General features: G+C 39.7%; 1 protein-coding gene across 1 annotated transcript; it reads right to left on the bottom strand.

Annotated features, from left to right (window-relative positions):
- Positions 1–12537: 12537 nt before the first annotated feature.
- LOC102925412 (olfactory receptor 10J1-like) lies at positions 12538–13535 on the bottom strand. Its single transcript, XM_006990560.3, has one exon. The coding sequence runs from the start codon at positions 13533–13535 to the stop codon at positions 12603–12605; it is 933 nt and encodes a 310-aa protein (XP_006990622.3). The 3' UTR covers positions 12538–12602.
- Positions 13536–17205: the final 3670 nt, after the last annotated feature.

Below are 17205 nucleotides of genomic sequence, written 5' to 3' on the forward strand. Positions count from 1 at the left end.
AATGGCTATAGATAATATATAAATTAAAATACATGGTAGTCATTTAGAACCAACTTAATTATGTGGTTAATAAAATTAAAGTATCACATACTTTTTGTTTCAAAAAATCTTTCATTTTATTTATTTTTAATTGACTAAAATTCTGAACTCTTTTACATCTTGTAGTCTGTACAAAAACAGATGGTGGTCACATCAGCTGGCAGGCCATAGTTGCTTACCCCTGTTTAAATGAATAAATTATAAAAACAAATTGAAGCTCTAGATTACATTATCTTCCTGTAGCATGATTTTATTGTACTCCCTGGCAGGTGGTAGTAGGGACAAGATCCTATTTATCTAACTAGGGACTAAGTTAATTTGGATCTAGTTTCAATCTTTGTGAGGGTTAATTTATTTCCACTCACTCCTTCATGTATAAGCACATATGGAGACTGCAGATGTTCTGTTCAGTTTTTAGGTTCTTTTGACCAAAGACTACAAATAACAAATGATAGTTCCTCAGAGACCACAAAGAGTTGAATGTCAAACTAACACATTTATTTACATCATTTTTCCTAAATTCTTCACTCATAAAGAATATAATAATATCTATATCACTTAGTCAATATAGTAGTGTCTTAGATGCTGCTCTCTTCTCCCTCTGTTCCCCTAGATCCAATCCTCTAGTCTTATCCCAGAGATTGTTCTCTGCAGCAGAACAATCTTGACAGATTTCCCTGCCCCCCTGTTCGATGGGAATTCACAGATCTTCCTTTCCTAATCTCCCTCTCCCTACTTATTGCTTTGTCCTGGCTCCCAACCCCAGCCGGCATCCCCTGCTAATCCAAAGGCCACTCTTGCCAAGGAAGCAGGTAGGCTGACAGAGGCCCCACATGCCTTCGCCTGCTTTTCCAGATTCAGTCACCCAGTCTCATCCCCAGATCTGTAGCAGAAAATCTACTGCAGTCTTTCTTTCCTCTCTGACCCCATCCTGGGGGATCACAAATATCTTCTTCTCTAACCTTCCTTCTCCCAACTTATACCATTATCCCAGATACCAATACCCAGTAACCTATGAACACACCAGCTCAGCATACCAGGGAAACGGGTCCATAGAAAAATTCCTAACAGGCAGCACACAGCTGTAACACTCAAAGTCCAGGGAGAAAGCAGAAACCAAGGAATAAAACATTCACGCAATAGACACAAAATCAAATATCATCACCCAGACCTATAATGACCCCAATGCCAAATGCCTAGATGTTGGTGTAAAAATGTAATCCATAACAGCTAGTTCATGATATCTCTACTGGAGCCTATCAACGCTACCACATGTCTCTCAATATCAATGGCCTCAATTTTTCAATAACAGACTAACAGAATGGATATGAAAACAGGACCATCCTTTTCTATATCCAAGAAAACACATTAACATCAAGGATGGACATTAATTCAGGATAAAGGGTTGGAAAAAAGTATTCCAAGCAGAAGGACCTAAGAAACAAGCTGGTGTAGCCATTTCAATGTCCGACCAAACATATTTCAAACTAAAACAATTCAGAAGAGATTGGAAAGGACACTACATGCTCATCAAAGGAAAAATCTACCAGGAAGACATTTTAATCCTTAACATCCATGCCAAAAACACAGGGGCATCCGTGTTTGTAAAAGAAACACTACTAAAGCTTATATTACATAATGACTCTCACACACTGATAATGGGATACTTCAATACCCTACTCTTACCAGTAGACAGGTTATCTAGACAAAAACCTAAAAAGAGAAATTCTAGAGCCAATTGATGTTATAACCAAATGGATCTAACAGATATTTGTAGAACATTTCACTCATACACAAAAGAATATATATTCTTCTCTGTACCTCATGGAACTTTCTCCCAACAACAACAAAAAGGCCAGTACCAAATGGTTTGAGTACAAAATTTCTACCAGACATTCAAAGAAGTGTTAAAGCCAATACTCCTCTAATTATTCCACAAAGTAGAAACAGAAGAAACATTGCCCAATTCATGCTATGAGGCCACAGTTATCCTGATAGCCAAACCACACAAAGACCCAAGAAAGAAAGAAAATTACAAATCAATTTCCCTTATGAACATAGATACAAAAATACTCAATAAAATACTTGCAAACAGAATCCAAGGACACATCAAAAAGACCACTCACCATGAGCAAGTATCTTTATCCCAGAGATTCAGAGATTGTTCAATATATGAAAATCAATAAATATAATCCACTATATAAACAAACTGAAATTTAAAAATACCATGTGATCGTCTCACTAGATATAGAAAAGGCCTTTAAGAAAAACCGATACACCTTCATGGTAAAAGTCCTAGAGAGATTAGTGATATAAGGGATATACCTAAAAATAATAAAGGCAGTTTACAGTAAGACCATAGCCAAGATCAACTTTAAGGGAGAGAAACTTAAAGCATTTCAACTAAAGTCAGTAAAGTAAAGTAAGGTTCCACTCTCTCCATAGCGATTCAGTATTGTATTTGAAGACTTAGCCAGAGCAATAGATAACTGAAGGAGATCAAGGGACACAACTTGTAAAGGAAGAAGTAAAGAATTTTTATTTGAAGATGATATGATTGTATACATAAATGACCCTAAAAATTCCACCTGGGAACTCCTACAGCTGATAAACACTTTCACAAAATAGCAGGATATAAAATTAACACACAAAAATCAGTAACCCTTCTGTATACAAATGACAAACAAACTGAGAATAAAATTAGGGAAACAACAACTTTTACAATAGCCTCAAATAATTTAAAGTATCTTGTATGACAGTAAAATCACATTTATTAAGATATCAGAAGATGGAGAGATCTTCCATGTTCATGGATTAGAAGGATTAACAAAGTGAAAATGGCCTTCTTACCAAAAGCAATCTATAGATTCAATACAATCACCATCAAAATTACAACACTACTCTTAACAGATCTTGAAGAAACAATTCTCCACTACATATGAAAAGAAAAAACTTAGCATATTGAAAACAATCCTGAAAAAGAATTCCTGATCTCAAGTGGTACTACAGAGCTATAGTAATAAAAACAGCATAGTATTGGCATAAAAACAGACATGTTGACCAATGGAATCAAATTGAAGATCTAGACATAAACCTATATACCTATAGATACCTACTTTTTAACAAAAAAGCCAGAAATATACACTAAAGAAAAGACAATACCTTCAACAAACGGTTCTGGTCAAACTGGATGACTGCTGTAGAAGAATTCAAATAGGTCCATACCTATCAATAAAATTCAAGTTCAAGTGGATCAAAGAACTCCACATAAAACAAGATAAACTGAACCTGATAGTAAAAAAAGTGGGGAATAGCCTTGAACACACTGGCACAGAAGATAACTTTCTAAACAGAACACTGTTACCTCAGTCACTAAGATCAACAATCAACAAATTGGACCTTACTGAAAAGCTTCTGTAAGACAAAGGACAGTGGTCATTTGGACCTAGTGGCAGAATTGGAAAAGCATTTTATGAACTCCACATTAAATAGAAGTTTAATATCCAAAAATATTTAGTGAAATGTTCAACATTCTTAGCCATTAGGGAAATGTAAATCAACACTACTTTGAGATTCCATCTTACACCTGTCAGAATGGCTAGGATCAATAACACAAGTTACAGCTCATGCTGATGAGGATGTAGAAAAAGGTGAACACTCCTCCATTGCTCGTGAGAATGAAAACTTGCACAGCTACTCTGGTAATCAGTTCAGCTGTTCCTCAGAAAGATGAGAACTGATCTACCTCAAGATCTAGCTATACCACTATTAGACATACACCCATAGGATACTTCATCCTACCACAAGGACACTTGCTCAACCATACTCATTTCTGCTCTGTTCAAATAGCTAGAAACTGGAAACAACCTAGATGTTCCTCAACAGAAGAATGATGAAAATGTGGTACTTGGGGATGGAGAGATGACTAAGTGGTTAAGAAAATGTGGTACATTTCCACAATGAGGTATTACTCAGCCATTAAGAAAATGAAATCATAAAATTTGCAGGTAAGTGGATAGAACTAGAAAAAATTCTCCTGAGTGAGGTAACCCAGATTCAGAAAGACAGATATAGTATTGTTGGGAAATATTATTTTAAGGTTACGTTTATTTATGTTGCATTTGTTTAACTCTGTGAAGCTGTGATACTTTACCTGTCTAAAACACCTCATGGTCTAATAAAGAACTGAATGGCCAATAGCAAGGCAGAAGAAAGGATAGGCGTGGCTGGCAGGCAGAGAGTATAAATAGAAGGAGAAATCTGGGGGGGAGGGAGGAATCAGGGGCCAGCCACCCAGCCAGTCATGGAGTAAGAGTAAGATTTACAGAAGTAAGAAAAGGTAAAAGCCCAGAGGCAAAAGGTAGATGAGTTAGTTTAAACTTCAGAAAAGCCAGCAAGAAATAAGCCAAGCTAAGACCAGGCACTCATAAGTAAGAATAAGCCTCCATGTGTGATTTATTTGGGAGCTGGGTGATGGGTCCCCCAAAAGAGCAAAAGCAAACAACAACATAGTATGTATTTCCTTATATGTGGATATTAGCTGTTAAGTCAATTATAACCAAGCTACAATCTGTAGACCCAGAGAAGTTAGATATAGAGGAGGGGACTAGGAGGGGCACATGGATCTCCCCAGGAAGAAGAAAAAGAATAGATTTAATGGTAGACTAGGGGCAAGGGGAACTGGAACAGGAGGATCAGGTGAGAAGAAGGAGATGAAATCTGTTGAGGGAGGGAATTTAGAGAGGGACAGCTAGAATTAAGGGGCATTTAGGGGTGGTATGGAAACTTAGTACAGAGGAAACTTTCTAAAATGTGTGAAGCAATCCTAACAATGTCTCAAAATAATGGGGGAGACAGAATCCCAACTGGCCATCTCTTGTCACCAATGAAGTTTCTGGTACTGGGACAGAGTTATATCCAATTGACTTGTTAGCCAAAAGGGTCCCATGAAAATTCCAAAATAAGCCAGGCTATTGCTACGAAAATACATTAATCTCCACAATGACAGCAATACCTATTTGATGAAGACAGCACCCATACAACTTATTGAACATGGAGAGATTGAGCTGCTTCCTATGTACAACCTTCATCCACATGTTCTAGTGTCTTTGGTAAGAGAAGGTACTCTGTAGTCTACAAAAAGAGAATGTATACACCAACCTAACCACAAAACCTATGATCTACAATGCTGTCCCCCCTGCAAAAAAAATATGCTAGGGCAATAGTGGCACAAAACTTGTGGGAACAACCAACAAATGTCTTATTTGACTCAAAGGCCCATGCCATGATACAGAATCCATACCCAAAATTGCTTGAATGACAAAGAACCAGAGACCAGATAATCCAGAGATCTAGGGTAAAACCAAGTAATATTGATCCAAAAAATATATAATAAAATGATTCCTGATGATATTCTGATACACTTATATATCAGTGCCTTACTCAGCCATCATCAGAGAGGCTTCCTTCTGCAGCAGATAGGAACAAATTACAAGGAGAGAGTGAGACCTTGGAGCACTCAGCCCTAAATAGGATGTCTCCATAAAATCCCTCCCCTCAGAGCTCAGGGGACTCTGGAGAAGAGGAGACATAAAAAGTGCAAGAGCCCTATGGAATGGTGGACACCAGGAGAGCAAGGTCTTCTAAATCAACTGAGCAAAGCTCACACAAACTCACAGAAACTGAAGCAGCAAGGACAGGGCCTGCATGGCTCTACAGCAAATCCTCTGCATATATTATAGCTTTTAGTTCAGTATATTTTTTGAGAAGAAAAAACTTGATTATTGTACAAGGGTCAAAATGGATGGGAAAGAAGAGATGTAGCAAGCAATCACTGCCTTGTTTAACATCATATGTCCATTCCGGCGGCTGTGAATGGACCAACAATATTGTCACTCTGCATCACGGTTTTCCCAATGCCACCCATCAGCTCTTGACCCCACATTCCAATCCTGAGACAGAAGGTGCTGAACAGCACCCCTGCCATGCCCACAGCTCAGCCCATGACAAAGCTCATCTTCACATGGGTCCAAGCAGCTGGTTTGGGACCCATGGCCACCCACCTGCATCTCCTTCACTGTCGTGTTCACTCATGTCTCACACCTAAAGCCAGTCATAGTTTAGTATTTTATGGGACTCCTGAGTGTGTCAATGAGTGGGTCTCTGATTCTTATACCTTCTCTTGGGCTCTTTTCCTTTTGCTGATTTGCCTTGTCCAACTTTGATGTGAGGGTTTTTATTTTATCTTATTATATTTTATTTTGTTACATTTAATTGCTATCTCTTAGAAGCCTGTTCTTTTTAAATAAGAGGCAGAAGTTAGTGCATCAGGATGAGAGGGGAGGTGGTGAAGAACAGGGAGAAGCAGATGGAGGAAAAACTATAATCAGGATGTATTGTATGAGACAAGAGGCTAATTTCACTAAAAGGGGAAAAATTCCAAAGAAGAATGACAGGTAACTTCCTTCAGTGTATATGTGACTGAAATTGTAAAAGCTCTAATGGTTAATGCTGCTGACCAACTGAATGACTATAGAGATGTGATAGCACTGAAATTTTATGACTATACTAAGATTCCCAGAATATAAGTTGTTCCAGTTTGAAGAAACAGATGTTTTATCAGTGGGGAAAAAATGCTATCCTTAAAAAACCAGTCGAATTCCAAGTAATGCCAATATGTGAAGGCCAATAGGAATGGTCACTGATGGGGAAATCACCTGACATAAGGCTGAATATAACAATAAGAAATACTAGACAATTATTCACATTTTCTTGAGACAGTGGGAGGAGAAGAATTAAATTGCCCACTGTGAGCTTAACTTGCCACTTTAGAGAACAAGGAAGCAAGAGGCAGGTGACTATCATGTCTCTCTTATATTAGGTATTTCTAGACTAAGTCTCTTCTTCAAGAAAATGAAGTCCTGCTCCTACCATAGCCAGGGTCTATGTTGATGTCTAGTGGCCCTTGTTGCCAACAAAGTCCATACAGATGCCGGAGCCTAGGATGCAGCCTGTGAACACGTTGGTGTCCAAGGGCTGTGCTGCCACCAGACCATGTAGACTTGAATGGCCAGAAGTGTCATCTGGGGCCATGGTGTCATTCTGGCCAGGGCTGCTGATGAGGGCCATTTCTGGATCCGTGGCCCCACTGCAGCCAGAATTTGTGTTAATGTCCATGGCTCCTAATATCATTGAGGGCCATGCCAAGGCTGGGGGTCAGGGTGGCCACCTGGAGACATGTTGGTGTCCAAAGGACACACTGCCCTGGGGGCCATGCCAAACCTGGTAGCCTGCACTGCCACCTGGGGCCATGGTGACATCCAAGCCCATGCTGCTTTCTAGGACCATATCTGGGTCTGTGGTCCTACCACAGCTGTGGTCTGTATTGATGTCTGTGGCCCATGTTGCCACCGAAGGCCACACAGATGCCAGAGATCCAGGCCACAACCTGCTGTGGAACAATCTTTGTACACTGCAAATATGTATTACTTCCATTGGTTAATAAAAGAGCTGGCTGGGCTATAGCTGAGAAGGATGAGATTGGGCAGGAGAGACAGATCAGGAGGATGCTGGGAAGAAGGGAGGAGGCTGAGGAGTCTCAAGGAGACAGCCATGAGACACGGAGCAAGCAGGATAGGTAAATGAGCCTCAGAGCAGCACATATGAATAGAAATGGGTTAATGTAAGTTATTAGTGTAGGGAAAAGGGGCTAGCTAAAGAAACTCACCCTGATCCTGGAGCCCAGAACCAGTGAAAGAAACACAGCCTAGATCTGGGACCTGAGCCAGAGAAAGAAACACTTTATCCCTGAATCCAGAACCAAAGAAACAAGCCCTGACTCTGAAACCAGTGCTGAAGAAACACACTTTATCCCTGGAATCGGAGCCAGTAAAAGAAATATGCCCTGGCCTTAGAATTAGAGCCAAAAAGCTAAGAAAGGCCAGTGAAAGAAACACAGTTTGGCTCTGAAGTCAGAGCCATCTCTGCCGCTGACCAACTGACCAGTGAGCCAGCCCTGAGGGTGTGAAAACAGGAGAGCTGACACCGCCCCCCCCCACATTCCCCACCCTCACCCCCAACCTACCTCCACCCCACCCTCACCCTTAGTATGCCTTCAGTAGCCATTGGGAGAGAGGGTCTTGCACCTCTCCTGGGCAAAACAGTGGAGCTGGCCCTGGTGGTGTGAGTGTGAGTGAGCCAGAACCAAGGGCTTGAGAGCAGAAGAGGCTGCATTGAATGGGCTGGCTGAAGCGGTCTTGGAGAGCATGCAGTGGAGGCGAGGGGTGACATTGGAGGAAAACTGGCATGCTGGTCAGTTCAGCTGACACCCAGGCCCAGCACCAGGGCTGTGAGTTGGCCCACATCAACATCCACCTACCTCATCTATGAACTGATATAGCATGAGAAGGGGATGAACCTACAGACCCAAAACTGCAGGATCTCTAAGACACAGGACAAGGGCGGAAGTCCAGGGGGAGCCGCCATGAAAGCCCATTGTGGGTGGTGTGACAGAGGATGGAGGCCTTGAACTAGACCCAAGACTCATGGCAATGAACACTTGTAAATGAAGACGAAGGGACTAAAGGGTGAAATGTGTGTGTGACTCACCAGGCCACACCACAGCTTCCACAATGAGATCCTTGTTTTTTTAAATCTTTCTTTGTTCTTATTCTACTTGGTTTTTTTGTTTTTGTTTTTGTTTTGTTTAATTTTGTTTAGTTTGGGTGCGGGGGAAGTTGCAAGGGCAGATGCGGAGGAGAAGCTAAAGGGAGGTGGGCTGGATCAGGATGCATGATGTGAAAACAACACACACACACACACACACACACACACACACACACACACACAAATCAACAAAAGCTAGTGAAATAAGAAAAAAAGAAAAAAGGCCTTTCCTACTGTGTAGATCTACCCAACAATTCTGAAAAGAGAGCCATCTTTTCAAATGTCACAAAAGCTCATCAGCCCCTACATGTACTTGGATAATGCTTGGAAACCAGATAAAGACAGTTTCTCGAATGTGATTATGGATAGTTAGACTTTCCTTTCCTCGCTTTGTTTAAATATGCTGTTTGACAGTCTCAAATATGTGAAAATACATTGTCTTCACCATAATCCCCACCTTCTCTATTCCCCCTCCCATTCCCATTTCTCACTTGGTCCTTACAGTTCCCTACCTTCCACTTGTATCTTTTGTTGTTTTGTTTCTGGTGCCCACTGATTTGAGGCCCTGTATTTTAACAGTATTTTGCTTGCTGCTTTTGGCAAAAGAATAAATCTCTGCCAGTCCAATGGATGTACTGGGCATTCTGAGGAGCCAGACCTGTGCAGAACCAGGAAAAGGCCCTCTCTCCCTTTATGAAGATGGAAAAGCTCACCCTACATATCAGATGGAGATGTAGCTGGCAGACAGGATTAACCTCCAGTAAGGGAGATTCGAACTCCATTCTGATGGAGACTTGTGTACTATTGGAGAGCTATACTTTTAAAATGGGATTTTCAAGGGCAGTGAGCTTATGACAGGAGCTTTTTTCTTGTAGGTTCCAAATGAGAAGTAAATGATTTCTGAATTTCCAAAGAAACAAACTCTGAGTAGAATCTTAGGGCAGTAATCTAATGCTTCTCCTCTTTTTCCAGTAGTTATTGTAATTCCACATTGTTCTAGGGGGTGTTATTTGTCCTGGGGAAGAATCAGAAGAATCCAGAGGGGAAGTCAACTGCACTTCAAAAGGACTTTTAAAAACTTATAACTGAACTATTTTTATTAAAAACTGAAAGAGGTTTTAAGTTTAGCAGACTTTTCTAGAGGGGAAATCTTCTTGTAGTTTGGAAAGAATGGTTTTGAATATCAAAATCTAAGCATAAAAATACTCTGTGAAAAACATATGCAAGTATGTAGCTGAGAAGAATTTGGGGTTTTCTGTTTGAATAACAAAGACATACAACCTTTGGCAAAGACAGCATTGCAGTCAGTGGGATACTGAGGGAGGCAGACTCTTGCTCCTGCCACCAGCTAAACCCTGATGCCCTCATCAAGGACAGAAAGGAATCAGTGCATCAGGGGAGTGTGAATGTTCCTCTCATTCCAGAGAAGCCTCTCAGAAAGGCTTGAGTCCTGGAAGGGAGGGGTAGGTAAGTGAGGCGTTAGGTGAATGGTTTGAGGATATGCCAAGTTGACTCCATTCACATCATAGAACCACAAATACAGCTGAACAGTCTAATCCTATAAAAGGGTGATGGAGAGATGGTGGACACAGAATGGCCCCAGGCTCTCCACAAGCAAGACATGAAGTGCAAGAGTCACACTAATGAAAGAACATGGAAATACCAAAGTCCTCTCAATGCTTGACACTAAGGTTGACTGTGGGTCATGTATCTTCCTGGAATCTAACAAGCAGAGGTAAACATGAGCATGAATGAGGTTTCTTTTACTCCAGGCTAGGAAATGTTGCCCAGAACTGGATTCACTACAGGGCATTGTGAGGAAAATTAGAAGGAAAGCAAAGAGCAGAGCTTCAAATTATTTGTTACTCAGCCTGGATTATTCATCATTGACTGACTGGGTTTACATGAAAAATCTAGATAATTTTTCCTCCATCAGGAGTATTAGGGATTCTGAATGAAAAGGCAGACAGAAAGGGGAACTTTCTTAGATTTATTTCCCTGCATACATGGTGTATCACATGCACATATTTTATTTGATATTTCTGTATTTTGACAACATTTTACAAAGAGAATTATGTATACTCATGTATTCTTTGTAGTTATTGAAGTTAATTTCTCAATATAATAAAACACTTTTATTTGCTCAATAATTATGCCCTCTGATTACTAAGTTTTATTCATCACTATATCTTCCCACAAATTGAATCTAAAATTTACCCCCATTGTATTCTTTTTTCATTTTTTGAGGTAAGGAAGAGTAAATAGTCTGTTATTATTTCATTTCTAACTCAGTTTAATTAAATTTTATGGGAGTCTTCATGTCAGAATTCCTTACATGTTTTTACTTACTATTTATATTATTCAGTTTTTTAGCAGTAATGGAATCCTAGAATATATTTCACAAAAAAAAAGTTGCCCTGGCTCAAATTTCCACCTAATTAACTTTCCTTGGGGCACTCTTTCTTTCTCTCTCTTTCTCTTTCTTTCTTTCTTTCTTTCTTTCTTTCTTTCTTTCTTTCTTTCTTTCTTTCTTTCTTTCTTTCTTTCTTTCCTTCCTTCCTTCCTTCCTTCCTTCCTTCCTTCCTTCCTTCCTTCCTTCCTTCTTTCTTTCTTTTTTCTTTTCATTTTTCTTTATTAAGAAAATTTCTACTCACTCTACATACCACCCATAGATCCTCCCTCCTCCCTCCTCCCATCCCCCAGCCCTGCCTCCCAAGCCACCCCACATCCTCATATCCCCCAAATCAAGGTCTCCCATAAATAATCAGCAGAACCAGGCACACTGAGCCTAGGCAGGTCCAAGGCCCTCCCCACTGTGCCAAGGCTGCTCAAAGCATCACACCGCAGGCACCTGGCTCCCCAAAGCCTGCCCATGCACCCGGGGCAGATCCTGATTCCCCTACCTGGGTGCCTTTGGGAAACTTTTTCTAAATTCCTTCTGCCCCTCTAACTCTCCTCACCATGGCATCTCACACTTTGACTCAACTCTCAAGAAGTTCTCAGAAGATTTCTTCCTAACCTTTCCTTCTTTGCCAATTTCAGAGAATTCTCAGCGCTCTTCTCCCGCAAGAGCCCCCTCTTCCTTTCTGAGACTTAAAACAATTTCTTTTCTATGAAGGATGCTTTATTATTAGCCCCCCAAACCCCTCTCCACCATCTGATTTCTCATCAATAAGAAGCAAAGAATTGACCAAGTCACTTGCATTCAGATGAAATGGCCAGACTCCCATGGCTATCCTATGTTGATTAGAAAGTTTTCCAATTAATGTTTCCTTCCTTTTTCATGGTCTTTCCTTAGTTCCCCTTCACTAGGAGTTCTACCTGTGGCAGATAGGAAATTTGGAGTTCCTTTGGAGGTCCATGTGTGGCTGCTTGAAGATAGTTTGTCTGGAAAGTTTTATCGCGTTCCAAATTCATTTCTTAAGAGATCTCTTTAGTTTTGCATTGCTTATCTTATTAAAACACAAGGCAGTTAGACGTCTGTACATATCCTTCCTACTCACCACTTGCTCAAGCATCTAATTTATATTAAGAGAATATTCCATTGAGTAATGTTTAATGTGTGGTTTATAATTCAGCAAGAAATAGATTGGTCCTTTAAATTTAAGCTCGGAAATGAACATAAGATCATACTTTGACCTTGTAATTATCTTCTGGAGTAGGGCCAATGGCTGTCTGTGCACAGGTCTTGCAAGTGACCTGTGTTTTTATTATGTTAACAAAGAGGTTGAGGAAATGAAACGCAATTATTAGAGGCTGGCTCCCAGCTCCACTTTTGCCCTCTCCCTGGCCCTAGCTATGACATATGAGACTTCTAATCACATGGAACCCTGGCTTTATAACTTTACCTATCAGGTTCTATATGAAAAAGATGAAATTATTTGCTCATAAATTAGCAACTATGATAGGGATTTCCTACCCAATACTTTCCGCAGAGCATCCTGGACTTCTTTGTTTCTCAGACTATACACAACAGGGTTTAGTAAAGGTGTTATAACAGTGTAAGTCACCGAGATCAGCTGGTCCTGGTCCCTCGTGTTCTCTGACTTGGGTTTGAAGTAGGCAATGGAGGCACAACCATAGTGGATCACAACCACAGTGAGGTCGGAGGCACAGGTAGCGAAAGTTTTCTTCCGGCCTTCAGCTGAGGCAATCTTGAGAATGGTGGAAATAATGAGGACATAGGAGATGAATAGGAAAGTGGCAGGTGCTGTGATGGCCAGGAGGCTGATAACTAATGTCAAGATGTCATTGATGACTGGCACTGCACAGGCCAGATTCAAAACAGGTCGGACATCACAAAAGAAATGTTCAATCAGTGAGTGGCAAAAGGGCAGCCTGAAAATGGACACTGCCTGAACTAGAGAGAGAAAGAACCCTGTGGCACAGACTGAAGATGCCAGAATGACACACACCCTCCAATTCATGACGATGCTATAACGAAGTGGGTTGCAGATGGCCACATAGCGATCATAGCCCATGACTGCTAGCAGGAGACAGTTGGTGATTGCAAATCCAAGGAAAAAAAAGAGCTGTGTCCCACATCCCTCCAGGGAGATGGTTTGGCTCAGACCCACAAGACTAGCAAGCATTCGTGGGATGATGACCAGGGAATAGAAGGTCTCTGAAATGGAGAGAACACTTAAGAAGAAATACATGGGGGTGTGAAGGTGGTGGTCAATACGGATAATGGTCACAATGATGACATTGCCAGCCAGAGTCAGGATGTATAGGGCAAGGAAGACAACAAATAGTGTGAGTTGATATTCTTGGAAATTAGAGAAACCTTGGAAAACAAACTCTCTTACCCCTGTGCAGTTGGCTCTCTTCATTGAGGAGCTCAGATCTGAAAGATAAAGAGAAGGTTAACACAATGTCTTAGTGCCAGAGATGACCCTGAGTATATTGCAGAGCAAAGACTCTATACACCTGAGTCAGTAAAAACTGACCAACTTGACTGTCCAAACATCATATAAATAAGGATGACACCAATGGACATGTCAAAATGGGTAGGAGTAGAGCACAAGGCTTCAACCATACACCAAGAACCACAGACAAGGGAGGAATACTGACAGTGATAGTTGTCTGCAGAGAAGAGCATGTGAATTGGTGTCAAATGGTCAGCCCTGAAAACACCATAAACTAACATTATATAGACTGAGAAGGTTATATTTAAGAATATGAATGCATGTAATAGCAATTAATGAGATAAAAAGCAATTGATTTGAAGTAGAATAAAAGAAGGAATATGGAAAGGTTTGGAGGCAGGAAGGAGAAGAGAGAAATTATGTAATTACATTATAATCTCAAAAATAAAAGAAAGAACTCCAATTAGAGGAAATATATAAGAAATTCAATTCAAAACATCAATAGTAATAATGTTGCAATATTACAATGTCACAGAAAACACCTTTAAGTCAATCTCCCCATTAAATATAGATAAATTCTCACATGAGATACTAACAAATTACATCTATCAGTATATAAAATGGCTAAATGACAACAATTTGTTTTAGAATGGTAAGTTTTTTTGAAACTAGAAGGCTCCAATTACGTTTCATCAAAAACAGTGTTTAAAGAGGTAAATTCATAAGATTATTTGGATTGCAACTGTAATTTTTTCAATATTTGCACTTGAGAAGAACCAGTAGAAAGCTGAGAATAAAATATTTTCTCTCAGCTGATAGACACAGGCAGAGTCCTACCCTCTACATCATTCCGATGCCAAGGTATTGAAGGGTTTGCTTACCAATTATGAACAAGACAAATGGAATGGCTTTATCTACTTCTCTTCAATATTACATTGAGTATCCTAACCAGTCCTGTAAGGTAAGAAAAAGAAAATGAAGATTCAAATATTGGAAAGGAAGAAAGAAAGAAAACCAGCTTTTTTTTTTTTTTGAGATTACAGTCATAAAAAATTCATTCAAAAGATGGTACTGACAAGTTATCAGAATTATCAACAGACCTTAGCAAGCATTTTGGCACAAAACTTATTATGTTAAACTTTCCTGCATTTCTATATTTAACAAACTGATACAAAATTAAATCTAGAAATGTGTAATTTATCATGATTTCAAAAAATATCAAGTACTCATGAATAAAGACCTTTATGGAGAAAAATCTCAAAACCTTAATGAAGCATTTTTTAAAAGTTTGAAATAAATGGCTATGTCTATGAATTCTAAGACAATACTCTTACTGTTTCACCTAGTCCCAAATTCATCTATGCAGTCAATGCACGCCACTCAAAACTTAAGTTGGTTATTTTTAATTTGTTGAATTAACAACTAATGCTAATATGTGTACACGAGGTCAAAGTCCCAGGAGCATCCAAAGAAAGGAGAAGATTTACCTTCCAACACCAGTGCTTACAGTAACGTTAGAGTAAGAAGTGGTACTGACACAGGGCAAGGCAATCACAGAGAGGGAAGTAAGATGAATGCTGAACGATAATAAATACATATTACATCATAGGTGAGGATTAAAAAAACTCCTTCACGCTAGTCTCTCAGTGCTTTCCATTTATATATTCCTCTCATCATTTAGTCTTGACACTTATTTATTTTTTGATCCCTCTTGTCACATGTGATTGCAATTACTTGTTTGACTATCAAATGAGCTCTTTGATTACAGAGCTCATGCTGGTTTAGTTCCAGATTTCTAGAACCAATCCCAATTTTTGACTTCTTTTAGGCTATTGACAAATACGTGTTAAATGGACCATTTCTTGATAACACGTTTTTGAGCACTTCCAGGCTGCAGGAAGTGACTCATTCTTCTGTTAGATGGGCACAGAAACTCTGTCTTAGAGACCTAGAGCCAGGAAACAGTAATTAAGTAAAAATCTAGACTTCAGAACTTCAAGTCTGTGAGAGGTAGAGCACATGATTCCTACCTTTAGGGGCATGGAGGCATATGGAACGTATGAAGCAGCCAAGTAAAAGAAAAGCTGATATATAACAGACAGGAACAGTAATGTCTACAGCACTCATTAAGTGGAGAAATTGGAAGGCTGCCTGAGAGAACAGCCACAAAGGGATAGTATAGAGAAAGACAGATATTTTGGTGTATAACTATTATTCAGAAGAGACACACAAATGGATCTAGAGTTGGTTTTCACTTCCTGGTCCACATTTAGATAAACAGCTCCATTTCTAAAAATGATAGGAGAAAAGTGTATGTATTGCCTACATGATCTTTTCATATTCGTAAGTAGCTGCATGGTAGATACGTGAAGAAATAATTCCAAAAAGGACAAATGAGTTGCCAGTATCACAGATATGGCATGGTAACTCTGAAGCCTGGATATCCTGACCTATAGCTCCAAACCCTCTACTACTGAAAAATCTCAAGACTGGAAGAAAAAATTCTGTCTCAGCTGAGGGACAAAATACTGATGGCAGGAAGTGAATGCATTCTCTTTAGGAGAGTGATATTAGATTTGTTTATTTTCTTAGGGGTTGGTTTGGATGTTCTCTGTGAAGAGTCACAGTCATAGACTTGGTGTTACATACTTGTAACCTAGCTATTAATACCTGGTGTGAAGGGAAAGCTCAGGGGAGAATGGTGTTCCCTTTTGTCTTCTGCTCCAAGTGTATGTATAATCCCTGACAAAATATATTATATATTCACTAAACACATGAACATATGGGGTGAGCCAAGTATATTTATTTTCCCAAAATAGTGACTAGATGACCAGATTATATTTTAAAAAGACACTGAACAAGTCTCCTGACCGAGGACTGATCATAAAAAATGGAATCAAAGTAGCTTATAGATGGCAAAAATCGTTAGAACTACAATTTTGGCCCATGAACTAGATAAGGCTGAAAGAGTTAGAAACAAGCGACAGAAACGAACATTCAGTTAAAATGTGTTTGCCAGTGTAGACAGGCGATGTGATGTAAATCATCAAAATTTCTCTGCAAATACACAAATCATTATGAATTTTTTAATGGAAAAATTGAGTCCTAGTGGGAAAAACCACTTGCCAGACACACATATCTACTCACTGGCAAGGCAGGTGTGAGGCTCTGGAATGTATAACTGCACATGTCAAGTTTTTCCACTGAAGAAAAATCCTGCAGGATGAATATTCAAGGAAGATGCTTGGGCAAGAAGAGAAGGAGTCGCTGGCTGTAAGAACAACTCCTGACTCTGAGCATAGCTGCCTCGAAAGACACAAAGGCTCTTAGTAGCACATGACAAGTCCGGGACTACAAAGGCGGTCTTATTTACTGTCTTTGCCTTGACTTTCAGCAGATTCTTCCATTATTTAAAAGGAAACCCCCAAGAATAGTATATTTCACTTTAGGTCTCCACCAGTCATCATAAAAGTTATCAATAAAGTCTGGAACTTCAATACCATTTAAATTGTCAGAGAGAGAGAGCATGAGATGGAAAAAGAAACAAAATTTAAAAATCAATTCTTTAATGCTTTTTCATTTTATTTAGTTCCAACAAGCACTTACTTCTCAAAAACTTGGAAAAGGAAATCAT

Source organism: Peromyscus maniculatus, chromosome 11 (genome assembly GCF_049852395.1).
Source record: "Peromyscus maniculatus bairdii isolate BWxNUB_F1_BW_parent chromosome 11, HU_Pman_BW_mat_3.1, whole genome shotgun sequence".
Classification (NCBI taxonomy): domain Eukaryota; kingdom Metazoa; phylum Chordata; class Mammalia; order Rodentia; family Cricetidae; genus Peromyscus; species Peromyscus maniculatus.

Bases quoted from the DNA above. Each gene is read 5' to 3' on its own strand.
- LOC102925412 (XM_006990560.3), bottom strand. From the start codon at position 13,535: ATGAAGAGAGCCAACTGCACAGGGGTAAGAGAGTTTGTTTTCCAAGGT.